At 41.7% G+C, this 23503-nt stretch overlaps 1 protein-coding gene across 1 annotated transcript in view; it reads right to left on the bottom strand.

Annotated features, from left to right (window-relative positions):
* pcdh19 (protocadherin 19) overlaps nucleotides 1-23215 on the bottom strand; it is a 48561-nt gene extending 25346 nt beyond the window's left edge. Inside the window, exons 1-2 of the mRNA XM_085373368.1 lie at nucleotides 21015-23215; nucleotides 18154-18484 (exon numbers count right to left, since the gene is read on the bottom strand). Coding sequence (XP_085229494.1) covers nucleotides 18154-18484; nucleotides 21015-23161 — 2478 coding nt within the window. The 5' untranslated portion in view covers nucleotides 23162-23215. The remainder of the gene's footprint in view (nucleotides 1-18153; nucleotides 18485-21014) is intronic.
* Between the last annotated feature and the right edge of the window lie 288 nt (nucleotides 23216-23503).

Here is a 23503-nt window from a genome sequence, read left to right as displayed (position 1 = left end):
GGGAGTGAAGACACCAGTTGTTACACCAGTAAACACCCGACAAGTTCAGCAGATGTCACACAGATAGGAGAGAAAAAGAGAGAAAAAAAATGTCACACAGCTGCCCTACTGTATGTATTATTGAGGCTGATATGGCACAGAGTAACATTTAAACAAGGAAAAAACATCATGCACTAATGACATGCTATTTAAAAAAGATGCTGCTAACAGCTATTTGCTTTATACTTAAATTGGTTTTCCATTACAATCTAAAGAAAACAAGTGGAATGAAACATGATATATATCATATATATATACATATCATATATATATGTGTGTGTGTTAAAAATTAAAAATGCAAAAGATTAAGTTTCACTTTAATACCAGAGCAATCAACCTTTTTCTGAAATACAGCAAGAATGACACATGTCCTTGAAGACATTTGGGTGACGGGGGCTTTAAAAAGGCTACGCATCTAAAAGTAAGACAACATGGTTACAGATATGAGCGATTCGCATCTGTCATGGATGCAACTCTAAAATGTCATCAATTTAGCTGACAAAAAACATCCAGCCGTACTCCATGTGGACACAAAATGCTCTTACTGCCACACTGAAATGCACAGTTTAAAGATAAAGAAAAACAGACCAGAGAGAATCTATTACAACTGTCAGATTAAATTTTGCATTTGAGCAGACCTCCACTTTGTGTTTGAGCAGTCTGTGGTTGTGCCTCAGTCTTTGTTTATCAAGGACTCCCTTTGGCCTCACAAGGAAATGTTAAACATAATGTTCCCTGTTATTGATATCCCATTGCTAAAGCAAGGGATGAGAGGGAAGCAATCCGGGCAGGTTAAAGGAAAAACCAGCTGCAATTAGGGAAGAAAGAATGGGTTCATTATCCCTCTAGGTTCAACTAAAAGAGTTGAAAAAAGTAAGAAAGCGAGGAAATTAAAGAAAAGAATAAAAGTTTATGAAAGTGACTGTTAACACATATATAAATTTGGGTTTTTTTTAAGTTTATTTATAAAACCCAATATATTTCATATTGACACCAACAGTTTCATATTCCTTTTTTATTTCTTAATACTCTTTTCTAAATGTACACTGCGAATATGAGCTTTCATCCTCTCGCACATACACACCCTCTATCTGCACTTCCCTACAAAAGCACTGCTCCAGCAATCCCTGACTTGCAGGTCTGTGCTGGCGCCCGCTGTCCTCGTCTTTAGGTCTGCACCCAGGAACGTCTCTAAGCAGCTCAGACTCAGTCTGCTTCTTATATTGTTTACCGTGTAAGAAAAAAAAGGAAAGTTTTTCGGCTCCTGAGATGCAATAACCCTCACTAGCTTCCAAACCTTTGCCCTCTAACCCAGTGACCACCATCACCACTTTCTTCCTGATTATAAAATTTCCCATAGACCCTCTGCCATCTGCTAGATTATAGATTTCCCTCTTCCTTTAGAGAGGCCCCGGCCCCTGAGGGAGGATCAGCGGTAAAAAGGGTGAAAGAGTGCCTGAGGCACAGCCGTGGTCCTGGATGAGATTACGTTTTCTATTTCTGCCTGCTTAAAGGGGTCTGCTGTGATGAATACAGAGAGTTGTTACTATTTAATATTAACTGACTCTCCTGTAAACTCAAATTATACACAATCAATTGTGATAGAGGGGAGCACGTGTGACAAATAACCTGCCACATTGTCTGCATCATTTCACTTCATCAGCCATCAATTCACCCCAAACCCAGAAGCCCATTTGAAAATCAATCATGTCACGAAACTGAGTGATTCTGTGGAGAAAGGTTTTTAAGACTTCCTCTCGCCCAGCTGTAGTTCGTGCATGTCTACACTCTCTGTAACTGGAAAAAAAAGGGTGAAATAAATGCTGTTGCGAGGTCACTTGTATCCATCAACACATTTGTTAAGTGTTCATTATTGTCACAGCAAACTAAATAACAGCTTTTCTGAAAAACAATGACACAGATACGTAACTACGACAGCCCTTCCTGCCTGTGTTTCCTCGTCTTCCCGTGTGAAATTGAGCAAATATTTGCCCATTCAAAACAACACAATCCCCGTCAACCCGTCCGCGTAAAGGACGGGGAAAACGGCCAGAGTCCAATTCTATTGCTTCCTCCACCTGTGTATATAACATCTAAAGAAAACTGCAGACCGCGTGGCCGTCTTCTATTCTGAAACAGAGACAATAGCCCAGACCAGTCTCCATGTCACTCAGGACTACAGGCTCCACACAAGTCCAGTTAGTAGAGATGTGATTAATTATACATACATTGATAGAAACAGCATTCATTATTCATGAGCTGCTCAACGTCAAAGATATTTCCCTCCCTTTCAGCATGATGAAAAGATTTTAAATAATAGCCCCCATTTGCAGATGTCTGCATTCCAGCGGAGTCGGCTGACGCTAAAGAGGCTTAAGTCAGAGCTGTTGTCTTACAGGGAATCACTGCTTGGGCCCAACATGTTTCAAACTGTTGGTGGCTGTTTGGTTTCCTGGGGGGGTGCTTTTGTTTTGCTTTTGTCTGCTGCTTTTAAGGCTTTCCGATGGAATTATAGCTTCCAATTAGAGCGAATAGGTGTCTACTGCCTCAACCAGCCACATAAAAGTGGATAAGGTTTCATTCAACACCTGTTCAGCGTTCAGGGCTGTTCAAGCTACGTGCATGTCACAAAGAAAACCTGTGCTTCTCCATGACATTAGGATCCATGGTTTTACATAGTAAATAAGGGGGAGGAAAGAAAAAGCCTCGACTATCAATGCTGTTTCCTCAAAGAAATCGGCTTACTTTTCTTAAAGCCTGTGGAGCCCAATCAAACTCAATTGGCAGGAACTTCCCCTTTAGGCAAGTCTTGAGGGATTTTCTTTAATTTGGATGTCAGACTGAAAAGTTTTCTCACTCCTCTCATCCCAAAATCCGTTAATGTGTGTATGGCGCCGCATGAGAAAGGTAGGTGGTGATTTTCTGAATAGACTCCGCGAACATCAATGAGAACATCTAATCCAGGTAGACTTTATGGTTTCCGGCCCTCTAGGAATAAGCATTACAAACACATGTTTTAAGCAGTCATTTAGTTTCTCTGAGAGAATTACTAGATAGCAATTTCACTGCTCAGTTGTGGCCTACATTAGCCAGTGTTGAGTTAGTTTGGGTGGAGGGGAGGCGGCTGAATTAGAGCACAAGATATCCCCAAAGGTTCTCCCCACCTCCCCTGGGCTGGGCCTTAAAAAGAAACACTCAGAAACACTGCAGATTATGTAAACACATTCTGCTTAAATGCTTACGTGAGAGCAGTGACTGAATAAACAGCATAACTTTCAGTCACTTTCAAAATCAGTAAACTTGGAATTCATTTTTGAATAACTTGATGCACATGACGACAGAAGTCTATCAATGTGCGTGGCGAGCGGATCAACTTGAACTCTTGTACAATCTCACTTAGCGGCATAAAGGCGGCTGCCAGTCACATCGGTGCTGCTGTAGCCTCTCTTGTTCGTGTTCTCGCTCTCTCTTTTTTTTGTCTTGCTCACTGTGACAAGGCATCTTTGCAGACATTTTAGTTGGATGGAGATTTGCAGCAGCTCATTACAGACTGGGAGGCTCTGTGAGCGGATGCAGTCACTCGGAGATGGATTGAGTGGGTCTGTTTATTGACATGCCTTAATCTGACACTGGGTAAAGGGAATGAGTCACCGCCTCCAGACACACTACCACATCACAGCCACTCCAGCAAATAGGGAGGCAGCACCTAGGATACAAGTGGAACTTCATTGGTGCTCATTAATCCAACAACCCCAGGCCACTCGCTCAAACAAACCATGTTTACACTGCATGTTGGCTGGATGGAGGGGTGATGGAGCTTTTCAAAGGGCATGTGTGCAGGTGCTGAGAACTGCACACACAAATGCGCATACTGTTGCTACACGTACACATATGCACAAACACACGTACAAACAGGTACTCTAGCCTCAAGCTCATGAAAAACGTTCCCGCCCTCATAACCCACAAGCCCCCAAACACATTATCTGTGTAGACCAGCTGCTAAAACTCACTTGATGCACTTTGTCTCGCACATCAGAGCTGGCGCTCAGATCAGGGGTTACTGATTGGGCTTGATGCCAAAGTATGTAGAGCAAAAAGGGGCTTTTATTTAACGGATCTTTTAGCTTTTGTCAGAGATGGGCCACTCCTATCAGCGATTCGGCCACGGAGGCCTAGTTAGCATTTTGATCCTATTTGCTGGTGCTCCAGTGTGACTCACATCTGGTGATAATATTTGGGATGAATCCTTCTAGACAGCTATCGGTGCTGGGATTGACAGCAGAGTATTAGCCGCACGCACATCTCCGCTGCATCTGTAAATCCAGCTTGTTAACAGGACTGTGACAGACTGCCATCAGGACGGAGACGGAACAAAAACAACAACTAATGCTTTGTGACGACACCAGTGCTTGTTTTCCATTTCACCACTAATGTTCAGTACAATGTCTAAATGTGAATTCTTTGTCTTTTATATTTGAATATAAATTTATGAAAAAAGTTTAAAAAGGAGTAAACAAGGAGCGCGTGTGAAACGCATAAGCTAGTAACTAAAATAAACCTTTTTTTGAAGAAACACACAGGCGCACAGGGAAAGCAGGCAAAGGGGAATAAATACTATGTGAGTCAGAAAGAGAATTGCACGACATGGATTTACATTAAAACACTTTGTTTTTCATGCAGAAACACACACACTCACACGCACACAGAGTCGCAGTGGGGCAGAAAGTCTGAGCGGGGCCTGATGTCTGCTCCACCGGGGACTGGGAGCGCAGCAGCTTGAGAGCAGGGCCAGTGGATAGGAGTCCAGATGTAGCAGCCTTGACCCACTCATTTGTAAGGGAGGGGTAGAGTTAGGATGGGGGGTATTTCAGCAGCTGAAACACACAGGGATTAGCCACAGTGACTTCATTTAATTTAATTTGTATTAGGGCCGTCTTTGGGGGCAAACATCGTTTTTAACTGCGAGGGGACATACGGGGTCATGGAAAACAGCAACAGACGGTGGATCTCTGCCTCCTACCCCCGCAGTGCATCAACAGGGGAACGGGACGCACTGTATTCTCAGACGTACACACACACACACACACACACACACACACACACACACACACACACACACACACACACACACACACACACACGATTACACACACATGCACAAATAAATACACCTGAGCAAATGACTTGTTTCCCTCAAATTATGACTATATTATCAAGTCAAATCTCTCAAACTGACATGCATCTTAAACCTTGCATCAACCTTTCCATAGCTCAATTTCTTGAAATGAAGGCCTTTAATCCTTTTGTTCTGCCACCATGAACAACATGTAGTAATTTTCGTTGCTTATCAAAGCTCCGCTCTGTGCAGTTCTGTGCTTGTGTTTGTGTGTGTTGCAAACACTAAGCTGTTATCTACCAAGAACATATCTTAGGGGTGGATGTTTATCTGTGCTGATGCAGATTGGAGGAGTTCTCTTTGTCTCAGTGCAGTGGTACATAATATTATTTGTCTTTTGTTTTTTCATCGTTTATTTCTCCAAGGCTGATATAGTTTGATGTCCTATAGTGGAGAAATCCTTTTAGTTACCCCCAGGCATCTAATGTGCTTTTACTTGTAATCTGGGAAAGGCTGAGGGGGAAAATCTGTGCACAATCAAATAATTTAACTCCCTTTTGTATTCAGTGCAACATGACTTACAATGCAAAGTAGAAGAGGAAAACAAATCCAGTAAGTGAGTGAGTACCCAAGATTCCTCCTTACAATTTACACTAGCTCTGTGGAAAAATATGGCACCGATCAGCTATCAAGTCTGCTGTAGCCAAAGCCTGCGGTCATGCAAAAGCTTCCTCTCAGTCTTGCGCAGGTGATGTAGTCAGAGAAAAAGCTAATGTACCATGCACTGGGAGAAGAAATTTTATTACAAACACCGTCAAAAGAAAGAAAGAAAGTATATCGCCTTGTCTGTGTGAGACAGAAAGGACTGTACTGCTGGAGTACAGACTATCAGGCACTCGTTTTTCCTCTCTCCCCCAGCCCCTATCAAAAGATGTTACTGTGTAAAATGTCAAAGAAAAAAGAAGCAAGAGAAGTAATCTCCTTCTCCTTTTTGATCGCAAGTGGAATAATTGGAACCCTCTTAGGCTCATTACAAGAGTTGCCCGCCAGCCAAAAGACGGCTCCAACTGCCCCTCTTCATTCATGTTAGAGCTTTGAAAAATATTGCTTCCTCTAGTAACAACTCTTTATGAGATGCAATGACTAGAGGTCCTGGTACCTACATTAACGAATAATCCCACAATGCCTTTGAAAATATATCTTTCAACTTCTACTGTCAAACATCAATTCTGAGCAATGGGAGGGAAACAGCAACAATCTGGCTCTGTAATAATGTCATTATGCATATTGCACAGCACTTCTCACCATTACCCTTTTTTTTTTGGCAGTGCTGTTCTTCTCAATTACATAAGTTATTCCATATGTATCCCTATAACTGATAGGCTGGTCTTCATTGTTATTACAACTATGCTTGTAATTATCGTGACTCTAATTACTATTACTGTATTACCCAAATTAACCTTATTCTGGGTTTAGATCACCCGCGCTGACGCTAGCCAAGACATGCCTATGAAGAATGGCACCAATGCCCCTTCAGATAAATCCAGTATAATTAGCTGTGTGCCTTACAGGGCCTGTGTGATGGTAATAATTAGAGCTACTGTAGCAAAGGTCATGCAAAACAATTTAGAGAGGATGCTGGCTGCTTGTGTAATGGGAGGAGGAAGGCGGAGCTCCTATTCTGTCTTTCAGAGATCGAAAACGTATAGCTGTTACTTTACCTCTGCATTTGCTCCGTTTTTAACCAATGCTCTCAAAATAATAAAAATTGAAACCCCATTTTAATGGCAAGTAGACTTCCAGCTAACACAGTTTAAATGGATCCATGATTAGATTCGAGGAAAGTGCTACAGGGTGTATCTGTTAACTGGTATCAGCGGAAATCGATTCGCTGCCTTAGAGGTGTGATAGCCGCCCCATCGCACTGTTGTTGCATCTGTTCATTAGTTTGAGTTTAATGTGTTTATGCTTACCCTTAGTTATCACTATTAATTGTGGAAGAGAGGGAGACGGCGAGAGATGTTCTGATCTACCCAAGTGCACAGGTTAATGAGCTGAGTCAAAAATGTTGACACAGAGGTAAACAAGTACTCACACCGAAGGTTCTTCTATTTCTATGCTCCCCCCATGTGGCTTGGCTCTCTCTGCAATTCCCAGATTGCTCCTAAGCTGAGAGCTCAGGGTTCTCAGTCTTGATCCATCAGGAATTCACTCTGCTCCCTCACCTCGCCACCATCACACCCCGATGAGATAAGTAACAGCCTCGTACTCAAAAATAGCATCTCAAACAACACATATGCTTGTGTGTGCTAGATTGGTCTCCATCCCCTGCTGCAAAACACACACCTCCTCGTACTCCCACAAGTCTCAACAACACTTCTTTAGCAAAGAGGGATGCAAAACAGCCCTAAAGTGGTAGTATAAGACTTTTGCTGCAGCTACTGTCTGTCACCTGAACTATCACTGTTTTGCATGTTGAAGTTGATTTATTACAGCAAAGTGCCTCACATTACTGTCGACAAAACTGGGATGTTTTTAAATTTTGGCATGCTTTACCTAGCTTTTTAAGAGCTCGTGATTTGCATTAATTTGCACACAGCACTTAGCTAATAGTTCAGAATTTTGAAAATTACCCTAATTTGCTTTCTAGATAAATTAGATGATTTGAAAACTACACTCGCTCGATAAGCATGAAGCTCAAGTAGAAGACAGGTAGCTAAGCTTGCCATTAAGACTGCAAACAATAGGATCTGTCCAAAGGGAAGCCACACACGCTTCGAAAACATACAAATCAACATCTTCGTGTTTGCTTCTACAGGAAGTTGTGAGCTCATATTTTTCCTTCACACATTGCCTTACTTCCTAGCTTTCCTCTATGTATGCCAATCAGATATATAGTGATATCAAAACAAATAATTTAATTAATAATAAATGCAGAAAAAAAACGAATCCATCAATAAATATTATTACAGGAGCAAATATTAAACACTATACACCAGGTGGGAGAATTAAAGCTTTCTGCAATCAAGTACCATTTTAAATTAATAGTGAAACTACAGGAAAACTCACACAATCCTTTTATTTGTCACCTCGATCATTTTATCCTGATATACGTTCGGATGATTTCTGAGGCAGTCTTGAATCCACATTTTTCAGCAACAGCGACTGAAGCCATTGTGTCATATAGTTAATAAATGTGTGTGTAAAAGTACTTGACTGCAATACAAACTGCACTCATCAACTGTTGTTGGATGTCGAATTAATTATTATTATTATTTTTAGTTTTTTATATATTTTTTTAAATTAGAGTCCACACACTAATGGAATTCATGCAGTGGAAGAAGAGGCATACACCAGGATCCATATGTCTTTGTGACAGCAGGGATTTAAAAACTGTAAATTGTGATTATCATTGATCTCATTCATCAGATGCCTAATCTCTATGACTCACATCCACACTGGCCCCACTGGGTGACGATGAACTGTCCACCCCCACATCTGAAGTCCAAAAAAAAAAGTGTTGAGGAAAGCAGCGATAAGCGGGGCCTTATCCTTTTAAAGACACTCCCGTAATCCATCAGCGGTGGGAGGAGGGGGAGGGAGGCTTCAGCTTTAAGGGACTTAGTCTGGATTATAGCTAGTCCTCCAAATTAAACCAAAAGTCAGCTTTCTGCAGTTGCTCATGCAAGCTGGCAACTGGCTTGTTACCAGCTCTACAAACATGGCAAATGATGAAGGTCTATAATTAGAACATTTTCTCACTTAGCCACCAGATAAACTAACAAAAGTAGCACAGCAACAAAGCCTGACCCATTCCCCACTAAAGTGACTATTCTATCTTTCTGTCTCTGACCTCCTGTGATTTGACTCGTACCTGACTCTGGTTGCCGGCCAGCTTAACTACAGACAAGCTTCTCAACCAGGGCAGGGCTGTTACGTCCCCATTGATGCCACTTCCCACAGCAAAACAAGGCCAAATCTGAGGCTTAGAGGCTAAAATAATCATTACTGGGTTGCAAACAAATGAAAAGTCAGAACACTACTCCCATGTCTGCCTCCCTCTGACATTCTTTTGGATTGATTTTTGTCAGATATACAAATTCATGCTGCAGTAATTTATAGGAATATTTTAACATGTTGGGAAATATGCTCATATGTTTTTTTTACTGGGACTCAAGATCATCGATACCATTCTCATGCTAGTGCTTCCCAGATGAAGTTAAAGCAAGCAACTGATATGCTACCTGGAAACAGGGAGCCTAGTTCTATGCAAATGTAATAAAATGTGTATGCCACCAATGACAAACCTCAGAAAGCAATGTGTTATATCTTGTTAGGTCCATTTACTGAAGGAAAAAATGCAAGCAGCCTTTGGCTAAATCTTAACATGGAGCAAATATATATTAGAGTAGTTTTTCTTTATTTTCAAAGATCCAACAGTCAATTTTGTCAAAAGATTTTGCAAACTGATTCTTTTAAGGAGACTATTTCACCAAACTGGGAGGACAAATGTTTCCCTCTGTTTACAGAGCGAACATGTTGTGTTCATCTCTGTGCATGCACGTACATGCATTGTGTTGATACATCAGAGTCTGCTTTGATGTAATAGTCCCCAAACTTGATAAGAGCACTTGAATTTACCTCCACGGTGACCTTCCTGCTTTATTCCCCCAAGGAGGAGTCAGTCTGTCATTAAAGCACAGAAATTATAAACAATCTTTAATTTAACAAGTGCAGACATGCTGGCTTCTCCGTTCACTAGCTTCCCATAAAACTGAACTAGGAACAGCTAATCTTGAACTAAGGAGGTTACTGGGGAACGCGCTGCTCTCGGAGCAGTCTGACAGAGGCCAAGTGCTTTTCATTCATCTACTTGGCTGCCTGTGCTGTGGTATGTCAAATCATGGACGTGAGGGGAAAGTCAAAACTGTTGTCCTATTGTGCTCCACGGCCAGACGGCTGAACCCTGAACATTGTTTTATAATGCCAAAAGAGAGACCCGAGATGGGGGTAAAGTTGTTACCAACTCCCATGGAAGACAATAATAAATATCAGTGGTACTGTTTTCATCTTCCACACTCAGCCCAGAGTAGATATCTAATTTATTCCCAAGCATTTTTGCCTTTATAACTTGACCTAATCTCACTCAAGCAAAGAAATGGATTCCCATCTTCTCTAGAAAATGGATATGGGTGTAAACAATATGCCTGGACACTTTCTGAAAAGCCTTAATCCCAAGAAAACAAACCTGATTGAAGCAGGCCCACCTGATTTGTGTTCAGGAAAACTAGATAATCAAAATGCAAAACAGCCTTTGATAGAAAAATTAGCCAAGTTCTAACATCAAATCCCCTACAAACAACATCAGCATATTCGCCTCCTGAACTTTTATTTGTATTCAGTGTTTGGGTTTTTAATGTAATCACAGTGCATTCGGGGCTCCATCAATGAGCTATTCTGATTTGCGTCAGGCTGAATCACACTAACTGCTTAGAGGTCTGCAGACATCATGAATGAGAAAAGGACCCACACACTGAACACATTAGGGGTCCTACCATCGCCTTAGACAGAGGTACAATGGGTAAGGGAGGCGAGATAAAGGAAGGGGATAACAGGGGTGAATGAATTGCTGACGTTGATCAGGCAGAGAAGAAGGGCAGAGTGGGAGAAAAGAAAAGAGGAGGCCCAAGACACTGGCCACACAGGGCATGAGGGAATGGGGGGCTTTGAGAGGCCTACACTCGGTCATAGCCCATTAGCCCGGTTGGGTGAAAATGCTACAGCTCATTACATGCTCTGCCTCTGTTGTGTGGATGAACAATGCACAATTACGCTACCCTGCTGCTTCTCTAGCCATACTGCTGCATGCCTCTGAGGCGGCTGATATTGCTGCTATAGCGGCTCGCTTGCCAACAGCCCCCGTGCTCATCAAACATCCCATACATGGACTCCCTAACGCAAATTCAGGTTTATGTGTAGAAACAAAAGTGCTGTTTGAATGTGCTAAAATAAAAAGGGGAGAAGCAGGAAGGTCTACTCACCATCGGTGTGCACAAAACAATGGCACAATGCAGCATTTGTGTGAGTAATATAATGACTAATGTCTAATCCACCTTCCTTAAATTGTATTAAATGCCAGACAAGCGACAAATGGATAATTCTTTTCTTTTCTTTTCACAAAGTGTAAGACTTATCGCGAATCCAGGTGCAGTCTGAAAATATAGATCCAAGTGTAAGAAAACTAGAGTCCCTGAAACTGCTGTGACAATATCTGCAATGCAGTGAATAAGTGAGCCCAGGATTCATCTATCCACCAGCAAATTGGTTCACTTCAAGTCTTGCTCCTTTCCACTCTACAATTATGCATGCAGAAGTTGACATTTAATCTGATGGGGGAAATGCTACATAAGATCCTCCTGCTCCCTCTTTGTTTTAGGCAAAAAACAAGACACTTGGAAAGGTCATTCTTCCCTGGTGTCAGAGCTGGCTGCTTGGAAAAGTTTCTGTTCACAGCGACTATTGTTATGTTTCACAGAATCCCTCCCCCATTTCCCTGTCATTCAAAAGGCACAACATCAGCACTCAAGAGAAAGCCCTGGGAACTCTTTTAACAATGTGGTAACAAGTCTGACAACCCACAGTTAAACTAAAACAGGACAAGGGGAAAATTAGAAGCCCGATATCTATGAATTTTAATTAATACCTTTTCTCTGTGCATTTGGATAAAATTAGTTTTTGGCACACGTAACGGTCATTACAGGAGAATTGTAATTACTTTTTTCTCACTTCGTTTACTTTCCCAAAAACATTGTGCTTTTGTTGTTCAATAACACATCTGGAAAGAAAACAATTATTTTTCCAAATATGGATGGCAAGCCCTTTGCTATTCTTATCTGCAAGAGGGAGCAAATATATTGAAGCAGTGTCTATGTTTTCTTCCAGTGCATGCCAGTAGACATTGTAAATATGCTTCTGTTTTAATATTCTTAAGCCACAGGGATGGCAATCGGCACATTCCTCTTGACACACACTGAATGCAACAAAGAAAATAATATTGTGAGCAAATAGATTTCACTTCTGGCCATAACAAGTCTTAGGGTTTGTATTTTTTTAAATATGTAAGCTGACCTTTCCTATCCTATATTAATGTAAATACAGACATTTCCACAAAAGGCAGCAAAATCTGAATTAACGAGAGAAAGTTTTTTTTTTTAATAATATTTTTTTATTATTCTTGTGCTCCCGAAGCTGTGTGAAAAGTTACCTCAGACTTGTATTACTTGATTTCCATGTTTATTTCTGAAAAACCTCACCCCCGCTTTGTTTCACACTCGAGAACAGCCAGACTTGGCACATAAACTTTGCTAAAAAAATTTTTTTTTAAAGTGTGACCTGCTGGAATGACCACTTTAAACGTCTCAGTAAATCACTGGTGATGGTACATTTGCACACCTCTGTTGTCCTCCTCGTGTTGCAGGATTTCCACTTGAGAAAACAAAATGTGGCATATTTGTGTCAGAGAGCATAATTTGAAAAATACAAAAAAACAACAACACCAGAGGAAACTCATTTAAATGGGTAATTACGTCCACGAAGCATCGCTTGCAGGACTTAACAAGGTGCGTAATGAGGGTCCCCTTCCCCAGCGATAAACGTCATCGCCTTGTCCATTTTCTTCATTTTGCCATTTCTCATTTAGGGGTGGACCCATCAATGTACGAACCCAGTGCTGTCATACCTCTTTTAGCTGACTGAAATTAGCATATGACTACAACCATTACCTAAATATTTTTGTTTCACAAAAACCCCTTTGGTTAAAGGATTTAGGGGGAAAAAAGCTAAATTAAAGTGTATCTTCCTCAAATTAAGTAAAATCATCTCAAAAGATTGAGGAACAATTACGTAGATATGCTTTTACTTTTCTAGCTCAGAGTAACTGTGTGCGTGCAATCTTCTGACACGTGCCTCTTGCGGTACGCGGTTATTTGACTCGAGATTTTTAACTGCTGAACGAATCTGACACGCCTCAAAGGATTGATTTTAAAAGACCGTCGAGATTTAAAGGAAAGATATCGAGTGGTGCAAAACTCAAAACACCGTCGTTCGTCTGTGCCACGGAGCACATTCACGAGTCCACAAATGTAATCATAATATTTGTGTTTTCAAGGGGGAAGAGCATCTTGTACATGCAATAAAGAAGCGACATGATTGCTATCTGTATCGCGGTTAATACGATTTGGGCAATAAAATCTCTTCCTCATCCCAATGCAGTATTTTAGACAGAAAAATAACATGTTTCAGGCTGCAGCAGTACAGGTTGAAGAAAATCATTGACATCCTATAAATAGATATCACCCCCTTTTCCCTCCCACTCTGTCTCGACTCGATTTTTCAGGCCTTGCCATTTTTCTGCAGCATAACTCCCTCTGTACAATCTTTGCAAGTCACATGTGGTTAAGGATACATGCAGTGACATGTGTACATCAGATGCTGTCACTTGTGTGTTTTGACTCTTAAACTCTTTTGGCTGGATGCTCTGATCCTGACGATAGGGCGGCAACCCGGCGGGGCTGGATGCTTCTGACTGGCTGCCTGGGGTTGTTATGTCATTTCATTGTAGCTTTGCGACATCGAGAATGACACGCGGTGATGGGGTGTTGCGGGTTAGGGTCAAGGCTATAAAAACCTAACCAAGCGTAAAACTAGCACTAGTTGTACATGAACTGAAAACCATCTTGCTGAGTAACGCTGCTCTGTCAGCTACAGCTTGACCAGTTTGGCGAATTAATTACAATCAGATATAAGAGGCCACTAAGCACATCACATCACACTTTTAATTTTCTTTGACAGATGCTGCTTTATTTCACTTTATAAACACTGACACTTGAAAAGCACAAGATTTCTGAAGTCTCTACCTTACAAATAACCTCTCTAAATAATTAACAGATTCAACTGCCACTCAATCAGTGAGCTTCTGAGGCTTTTGTAGATGAAACGATTCTTTTTCAAACGGTCTGAAAATAGGAGACGTTAAAGAATGTAACATAACCCACCCAAGTCTTCCAACGCATCAAAAAATAAATAAATAAATGAAATAAAATGCAAGATCAAGGTGTTATGTATCCCTCCCCTTATTGCACGACATCTGTATAACTGTCATTTTCTCTTTCCTAACACGATTAGTCTTTGACAAACTATTCAGAGTTGCAGAGGTATATCTGTGACCAGAACTAGACACCAGTAAATTTGTGACACCAGAACTGTCCTGTGAGATCAAACACTAAACATGACACTAAAATAAAAACATTTTAGCAACATTTCCACGCGCCGGCAGTACACGACACTAAAAGTGTACTTTAAATGCAAAATTCACAGCATTGTTTGATTATTGAAAATATGAAATATGCTTCTCACTCCTCCTTCTCTGAGATTTCTGAGTCAGTCATAATGATGTAAATGATAATGTCACAGCCCATATTTCAAATAAATGTGACACTCCATAAGAAATATTGTGTGTGCCTGTGTATTCACGAGTACATGTGTGGGGGGAGATTGGCAGTTTCAACAGATGTGTAGTATGCACTGACAGCATGACATCTATTTTGCATGCTCAATATGATACGTCTGAATGCTCCCATGCATATTGTCCCGATGTGAAGTGATAGCAAGGGATGTGCATCCTCGCTGGAACCACTCCCTGTTGTCTTTCCTACATCAATATCAAAATGTCTTCGTTACTAACGGGAAAAACAGCAAGACAGATACGCAGATCTCTTTCTTTTTTTTTCTTATTTAGCATACTTTGATTGACTGCGAGTGCAAACACAAAAGGTACTTTTTTTTCTTGTTATATAACTAAAACTTGGACAGTGTATTTGAAGGGGTGTGGTGGGCATATGGATTGCTGGGTTGTTGGATGACTGCTTCTGTTATCAATCAATTTATCCTGTAAAACATACTTTTGACCGAATGCATTTTACACTGTGTAACACAATGTCAAATCGCTTTTTTCTTCAATTTTACACATCACCTTGTTCTGATAAATCCTCCCTACAAAAAAAAAAGATCTCTTACCTGAATAAGGCTAATCGATGAAGTAAGACAACTCATTTTCCTGCTATACTCATTATCTGGAATCACAGGTGTGAGGAGCCTTAGTACACATTACAAATTCAAAAACACATTCTAGCCAAAGGCTATTTCTTTACTGTATAATTGTCTCCCCCACCAAGTGATTCACTATAATTAAGCCATGGAAGACAGCTCTATTCTCTTGTGAGCATTCATATTAGTGCTACTACAGGCAGGTCTAACAAACATCTCACAGCTGATGCTTTTCCAAACAATGGACAGTAATGTATATGGATGATATACTGGTCCACATTCTCACGAGGGAGAATGCAATATACACAATGCAACTACAGGTATGAGGCCTTTGGGGAGACCTGTCACTGTTATCTTGGCAAAGACTGCTGTAGGTGTGTGTGTGTGTGTGTGTGTGTGTGTGTGTGTGTGTGTGTGTGTGTGTGTGTGTGTGTGCCAGCATGCTTTGTCTAACGCAGGAAAAGCTCGACTCCAGCTGCTCTGACATAAGCAGGATTCTCGCTGCCCCACATGAACTAACAATAGAGGAGAACTTTCTATTGATCAAAAGCATAAATTACAAACAGATACAAGCCCATATCCTGTTTCCCTCCATTAACAAACCAAATCTGACAAGGTTCTGATGGCTGATAATTTTAAACTACACGTTTGGAAAATAAACAAATGCAGCGACATCACTGTGCCGTGGTGTAAAAACAAAGGATAAATGAATCATGGATAATTACGAGGTTGCCCTCAGGATGAAAACAATTTTTGGGGACAAAGCAGCCTTAGTAATCACAACAGTGCAGCCACTCGTGTGTCCTAGCCAGTCAATGGGATATGGGTTGAGGACTTGTGGAGTCAAGTGGTTTCAAGCCCAAGCTTTCTCATTGTAACAAAGCAATTAACAGTCATCCCACTGCTGTTTGTTTGTGCTATAAATGGCATTGTAATTATACCAAAACATTCTTTTTTTAATTTAAGAGTAACATTTGTACATCCTGTATAGCCTCTGTCTCTTGCAAGTGTCACAATGAGGAGCCAAGAAAACAGTGACAATGTCATTGTGCTGGGTTATCTGCTGGGGGACAAGGCATGCTCTTGATACTGTTTTCTTTACTTAGTGAATCTCACACACACACACTCTCTTTTCTCGGTCCAGAAAATGTGCAAATGTCGGGTCAAAGAGATGTTTGTCAACATCTAGTGGAAGAAGGAGAGAGAGGGAAGCTGCATGCTAAACAGCCCCAGCCTCTATTAGGCCAACCAACTGCCTCCAAGAAAATGAGAAAACGTGGTCGAGGCTCAGACACCTGGCACTAAGACTCAATATTCACCCTGGCTCACTCCTTATCTCTTTATCTGGCCTCACACAGCTCTATCAAGACAACTCTAAGCTTTGCATATGGAATCATCAAAATCAATCTTTCTCCTTACTTGCTCCCTCTCCCCTTTTTCATTAGGTGAAACAAATAAAGGGTGTCCTGATCCTGCGGCAAACGGGCTTTTATTGGATGCTTCAGCCAAAGAGACAGGATGCTGTTCAAGTTTTTGTTTTTTTACCAGGTTAGTGGATATCTTGTAGATTTTTTTTTGAGAGAGAGAGAGAGAGAGAGGGTTGTGTTGACCTGCATAGCACTGCCTACCAGCTGCCACAATCACAGAAAACTGGTCACTTCATGTACCTGCTGAATCCCACACCTCTGCCTCCACTGACACAACTACATTTTTCATTTTTTCCACCTGTGTTATTCACACACAGTCACTTGGAACCAGCTCAGACAGGCTCAGTAAATCAGCATGCCTGTAAGTAGGTCTCATTGACCTCTCACAATCCATTGGTGCCTGGATCTTTCAGGATCATCCAGTCAATATATCAATATCCATCTTGTGTTCCTTGTTTTAAGACCCCCTACCCCCACCTTCTCCTCACTGGAATGTCAAATGGAGACTGTAACCATCCTTTACAAGGGTGTGTGTGTATATGTGGAGCTTGCCACTAATATGAGTGGGTGTGGTAAATACTCTGATACAAGTACACACACATACAAATCTAAATGTCCCCCTCTCCCATGGGATTGAGGAGAAGTGGGTCATGAAGAAAAAAAGAAAGGTTGACGACAGAATCCAATAGATGAGTTCATACATACAAAAAGATCTATAAACTAAGGATCAGCTGGTCGGCATACACCTGTCAGCTTGAATAGCCTTTCAAGTCAGACCTTCACTGCTCTGCTGGAGCCATGCATGGTGTGTCAGGGTAATTCAATGGCTGGCTGTGCAGAGCAGCCATGCGGTAATGCTGTAGCCAAATGGACGACATACTGATTTAAGCAATGATTATTCTTTCTGTTAGCACCTGAAATGCTGTGAGGTAGAGGTGATTAGCCAGGTCAATACATCTGGCAGGTGGACAAACTCCTGGTTTTTTTTGCAATTGCTCAGCACATAGAAATAAAAAAAAACAAGTGGAGTAAGAGATGCCAAATAATCCACTTTGTTAGGCCTCCAACTTCTGCTTGGCAAAGCACTCTCATCAAAGGACAGCTTCAGTGCCTCAGCACCTTAAAATGCCTTGAAGGATTCCTCTCAGATCGACTGACATATTGCCATTTCAGTGGCTCAGCTTTTCCATCAATAATAGACCAACATTTCACTGGCACTGTGTTCTTTGGTACAGTGGAATGCTACATATCCCTGGACCCTTTTTTTTTTTAGATATTTTTGCCCACATATACCTGTTATTTATTATCAAGCAAACTAAATGCTAAAATTACAAAAGTAACAATTTCTTTGTTTCTCCTAAACCATTGCATTTAATCACAGGAATCAGTTTCAAATTTAAAATGTATTCTAAAGCCAAAGCAGCCCAGCCAAGGATCAAGGACAGAGCACAGTGGATTTTATCTCACCTCTGGCAGTGGCATGCCGTTGATGATGAGGTCTGGCTGCTGCTGGTGACCCTGCCCTGTGAACGGGTGCTGATAGCCATGGTTGGGAGCTGCATTGCGTGAGTTCTGGTTCTCCACGTTGAGGAAGGTGCTCTCAGAGCGCCTGCAGCCCAGCGGCAGGGTCTGCTGGTGGTAGTCGAAGTAGTTGAGCGAGGAGGTGAGAGATGAGCAACTCACCACATTCATCTTGTCTGTCTCTTCAACGTCTCGGGGCACCAGGCGGATGTCGTTCTTGCTCAGCTTCTTCTTTTTGCTGGACTTCTTCTGGTTGCCGTATGAGTACTCCGCGACCCTGCGCAAGTAGAAGAAACTGAACAGACTCAATAAAGCAGTGTTCTGCCTTCCCCCTCCCCTGCCCATATGGTCAAAAAGTTTCCCCACCATGCCAGCTAGGACACTGTTCAACCATGGGATAATTGCCCTTTTCCAAAGGTGGAGCAGCGCACGTAAGTGACCTTCCACTCGAAGCTTGCAGTGGAGCTGTTATCCCTTGTTTGTTTGCATTTGCATGCTCAACAATTGACATGTCACAAACAGGCAGACAATATGCAAACATGCCAAAACCACAGAAGCACAGCAAAAAGAGCACACTGATACCGAGCAGCATCGGCAGTATATGCAATCACATTCAAAGCACACATCCCACACTAATTCCATTTTTTCTTTCATTATCAAGGGAGCCCACTAGCAACACGGAGTGCAGGAGAACTGCAGATTCAAATTCATTTAGCTGCTCTCAGTGGCTGCTGCAAACTTGAACTGAGTATTTTGACTTTAACGAGAGCAAATGAGCAACACAGCCATGTTTTATCAAAGGATTCTCAGACTGGGGGAAATATCCATTCTTCACACAGCCCTGCAGTTTTCCACAGGAGAACAGATGCTAAATACTCTGCAGTGATCAGTGCAACCCTCACTAGACATATTCAAGAAAATATGTGATCCTTTTTACCACCTGCATTACCTCAAACGACTGGAAAGGGTCATTTTTAACCTTATGGCATGGGGGATATGGTTTGTTTCCCACAATAATTTGATAACAAAACTATAGCTGCCAAGGAAATTGAATTACCTGAATGTATCCGATCCTTTCTGATGTCAAACATGTCTCTGCTTTACTAGGCCTCACTGACCTCTGTTCTTCTCTGAAAGGCAGCGCTTATCCTCTATCATTCCTAAAATCACACTGACTAAGAAGGTGCACCACTGTAGTTTGTCTTTTTCCTTTTTTCCTTTTTGTCTTTCAGATTGCATCTTGAAACAACCCCCATTCTGCTCCTCCTTGATTCAGAGGAAAGAAAATGGGCAGCTGCAAGGGTAGAAAATGCTTCATCGCTGTTTCATTTATCATTTTAACATGTTTTCTTTCTACTTTGTGCCCACAATGAAATCTGGGAGGGAAAATCTTCAGAGTCAGAAAGACTGACAGAGGACAAGCAATAAATTGGAGACAACTGCTCCTCATATTCGAGGTGGCGACTGAGAAGCAGAGCACATCAGTGCTGATTAAAGCACCCAGCAGGGATAGTGTCGCACACTCGGAGAGCAAAGTACTGGGAGCAGTTCTGAATTTTGAATTTGTTGTTGTCTATCATTGGGGTTTTTTTCTCTGAAGAAAATGCACAACTGACATTAAAAAAAATGTGAGAAATGTTTCTGTCGAGATGTCAATAAATAGATTTCCCTGTATTTCCAAACAGGCTCAAATAAAAACACGTTTATAACATTTTTCCAGGAGATATTAGTGTCTCTTGTTAACAATTAAAAAAAGGGGTCGACTGTGATGGAGACATAGTTTGTGATTATGTTTTCCTCTTAGAACTCTCTAGTCCAAGTCCAATCTTTGCAATTAAGAGTGTTGAAACACGCCTGTGATAATTTCAAGGGAACATTTTTTATACATATATGTACATCATTTGTAATTAATGGTGAAAAAAACAACAACAATTATTCTTAAGTCAGTTCTCACGTTTTCATGACCACCACTGCTTAAAAAAAATTAAGTAACTTTAAATCAACAAAATAATGTTTGGAGCAAAATATGATTATAGCTTCAGGTTAAATTCTCAAATCCAATCTATATGTAAATTTAGTGGTAATGTGGCACGGGGAAATCAAAGCCAGAACTGATGTTCAGACTGATGAACACAACAGAATATCCGCTATGCAAGTTCAGGAACACAATAATCTGCTCCTTTCCATGAAGCAGTCTTCATAGTTAATGAGTGGGATATGACTTACATACTCTCATAGAATCTAAACTCTTTTTCTTTTTATGTTATATTTATATTTACATTATTATACTTTTTGTAGAGAAAGGCAGAGGGGAGCCTGAATGATCCTTGAGGACTATCCATAATCACACTAGATTAAAGCTGATAACAGCCAATCAGCCACGGTGGAGGTTAAATAATAAATGTCTGGTTCTGCTATTGAGCCAGTGGGGCGTTAATTGTCCGGCAACACATCCGCAAATTGAACATGACAGTTGAACCGTCATATTTATGAGTCAATTGGTTACAATGAAAGAATTAAATCCATCAATCATGTTCCGCTAACACGGAACAGTGGGCCTTAGCGAATGTTTCTGATTTAATGCAGTAGAGATTATTTAGATATAACTCAATTTCAGCTGTGGAAAGAAATCTGCTGTCCTCAGATTAGAAGCCTTTACATGCTGCATAACAAAAGCAATGCACTGACAACTGACAGGTTCAAGCGTGACTGCGAACACACAAAATGTCTCTCTCTCTCTCTCTCCCTCTTGCATACACAAATCTATACATCCATACACACAAGCACGCACGGGCTTTAGTCAGTACCTGCAGTTGTACGTCCGGATCTCCTTGTTATCCCTCTTGCACTTGACCGCCACAAAAATCATGGTGATAAACAGGATAGCTGCGATAGAGCCCAAGGCGATGATGAAGATGAGAGACAAGTTGACAGGTCCTATAGACTCCTGCGCGCTGAGGTCTGGAGAGAGGTACACCACTATATAGGCCGAAGAGGACAGGGAGGGCTTGCCGTGATCCCTCGCCACAACTGTGATTTCGTAGGTGGATTTGGCGTTTTCCCCAAACATTTTGGTGGAGCGTATCTCTCCGTTCACCTGGTCGATTTCAAAGAAAGTCCTGTCTCCCTCTGAGATAGTGTAGGTCAGCCGCCCGTTCTCCCCCTCATCATAGTCGTCAGCTTTAATTTGGGTCACCATGTAACCCTTCGCAGCGTTTCTTGGGATAGAAACTTCCGCTGTGCCATTAACCAGCGGAGGGTTTGTCATAACAGGTGTGTTGTCGTTGACATCCAACACGACGATGCGCACTGTTGCGTTACTTGATAAAGACGGATTGCCGTTGTCTCTGGCCAGCACTTTGAAATCAAAAGTCCTAGTGTATTCATGATCAAACGACCTCATTGAATAAATGCGGCCTGATGGGTTTATGCTGACATATGTGTTTACATCCATGTGCTTAATCTCACCAGGGACTATTGAGTATGAAACGGTGCCATTCATCCCCAGATCAGGGTCTTCAGCTGATACTGTTAGCAGGCATGAGCCAGGGAGGTTGTTTTCCATCACCATCTCTTGATAGTGTGGCTTAAGAAAGTGGGGAGGGTTGTCGTTTTCATCTGTGACTTTTACTACCAACGACTTTGTGGCGCGTAAAGGGGGGATGCCACTGTCCTCTGCTTGGATGGTCAGGTTGTATGTGTCCTTTTGCTCTCTGTCCAGCCTGCCATCAACAAGTATAGTGGAAAAGCTCTCATATTCTTGTAGTCTGAACGGAACATTACCCTGCAGCCTGCACTGCACTTTGCCGTTTGCCCCAGAATCCTTATCTGACACCCTCACCAGCGCAATGACATATCCACGCTGCGCGTTTTCACTAACTTCCACCATCTCTGTGTTCAGTGAGAGTAAACTGATGACAGGTGGGTTATCGTTAGTATCCATCACATTCACGGTGACTTTGCAGTGAGCTGGGATAGAGTTTGGACCTAGATCTTTGGCTTGGACGTCGATTTCATATATTTGCGTCGTTTCATAATCCAAATCACCAATGACAGTGATAACCCCGGTTCTGGGGTCAATTTTGAAAGCATCCCTCGTTTTCTCGGTGACGTAACTGTTGAACGAGTACAAGACCTCTCCATTAGTGCCTTCGTCGGGATCCGTTGCATTCAAGTCTATGACTAATGAATTACGGGGGGAATTCTCCATCACATTAACTGTATACACTGGCTCGTCAAAAACGGGGTTGTTATCATTAGAATCAATTACTTTAATATTTAACTGGACCGCACCTATCTTTGGTGGGTCTCCTCCATCTTCTGCGCTGATTTCATATGTATAGTGGGACTGAGTTTCCCTGTCTAACGATTTTTGCACAACAAGCTCAGCAATTTTCGACCCATCCCCTCTGGTCTTTATTTCTAGTCCGAAAAGCTCATTTGGAGTGATAGAATATGATTGCACTCCAAAGACCCCCGAGTCCGGATCGCTTGCCCCCTCTAGGGGAAACCTGGTACCAGGGGAAGCATTCTCAGAAATTTCTATGTCAATGTGGCTCGTAGGGAATCTGGGTGCGTTATCGTTCAAATCCTCAATTTCAACTTTGATGACACAGATCTCCATAGAGTTTGACATCACTTCTAGGGATATAATGCACTTTGGGTTTTGTCGACAAAATACGTCCCGATCTATTTTCTGTTGGGCTGTAAGAATTCCTGCCGGACTCAGTTCAACATATCCAGGATGTGAATTGGATATGACCCTCAAGTACGGGGGCTGCGGTGCAATCTGAAATCCTTGCTTTAGTGCGTCGTTTGTCACGTTTCCTATCACTGACCCGGCCCTCATTTCCTCGTTTATTCCATACTTTAAATTGATAACAGCTTCAGTCCCGACCCAAAAAAGGAGGAACACAGCAGTTAATTGTATTAATTCCATCTCCTTCGTTTGCATTGTACCTGTTGACTTTTCCTGTGCCTAACAAAGACCTTGATAATTACGCACAGAGGTACACGTCAGAGACAACTGGAAAAATTATGCAAATTAACCATCTCATTAAAATGTCCAAAAAGTATCTGAGTGATGAAAATCTCGTATGTATGAAAATTATATCTAGGTGTGAAAGCTAAAATTCTAACAAGTGCCTTAGCCTATTTCACTCTCCACAGGCAGGGAACATCCTCTGGTCTACTGCAGCGGACGAAACACTGGGGACGACAGATCTGTGAAAACATGCTGAATCTTCTCACAGTACTGATTTAGTCGAATAAATCCGTGCTGCTCTTATCAAGCGGC

This window comes from Diplotaxodon limnothrissa, linkage group LG2, assembly GCF_057381915.1.
Source record: "Diplotaxodon limnothrissa isolate DT_005_m linkage group LG2, D_limnothrissa_male_GT1.1, whole genome shotgun sequence".
Lineage (NCBI taxonomy): Eukaryota > Metazoa > Chordata > Actinopteri > Cichliformes > Cichlidae > Diplotaxodon > Diplotaxodon limnothrissa.
This window is presented reverse-complemented; position numbering and strand designations above follow the sequence as displayed.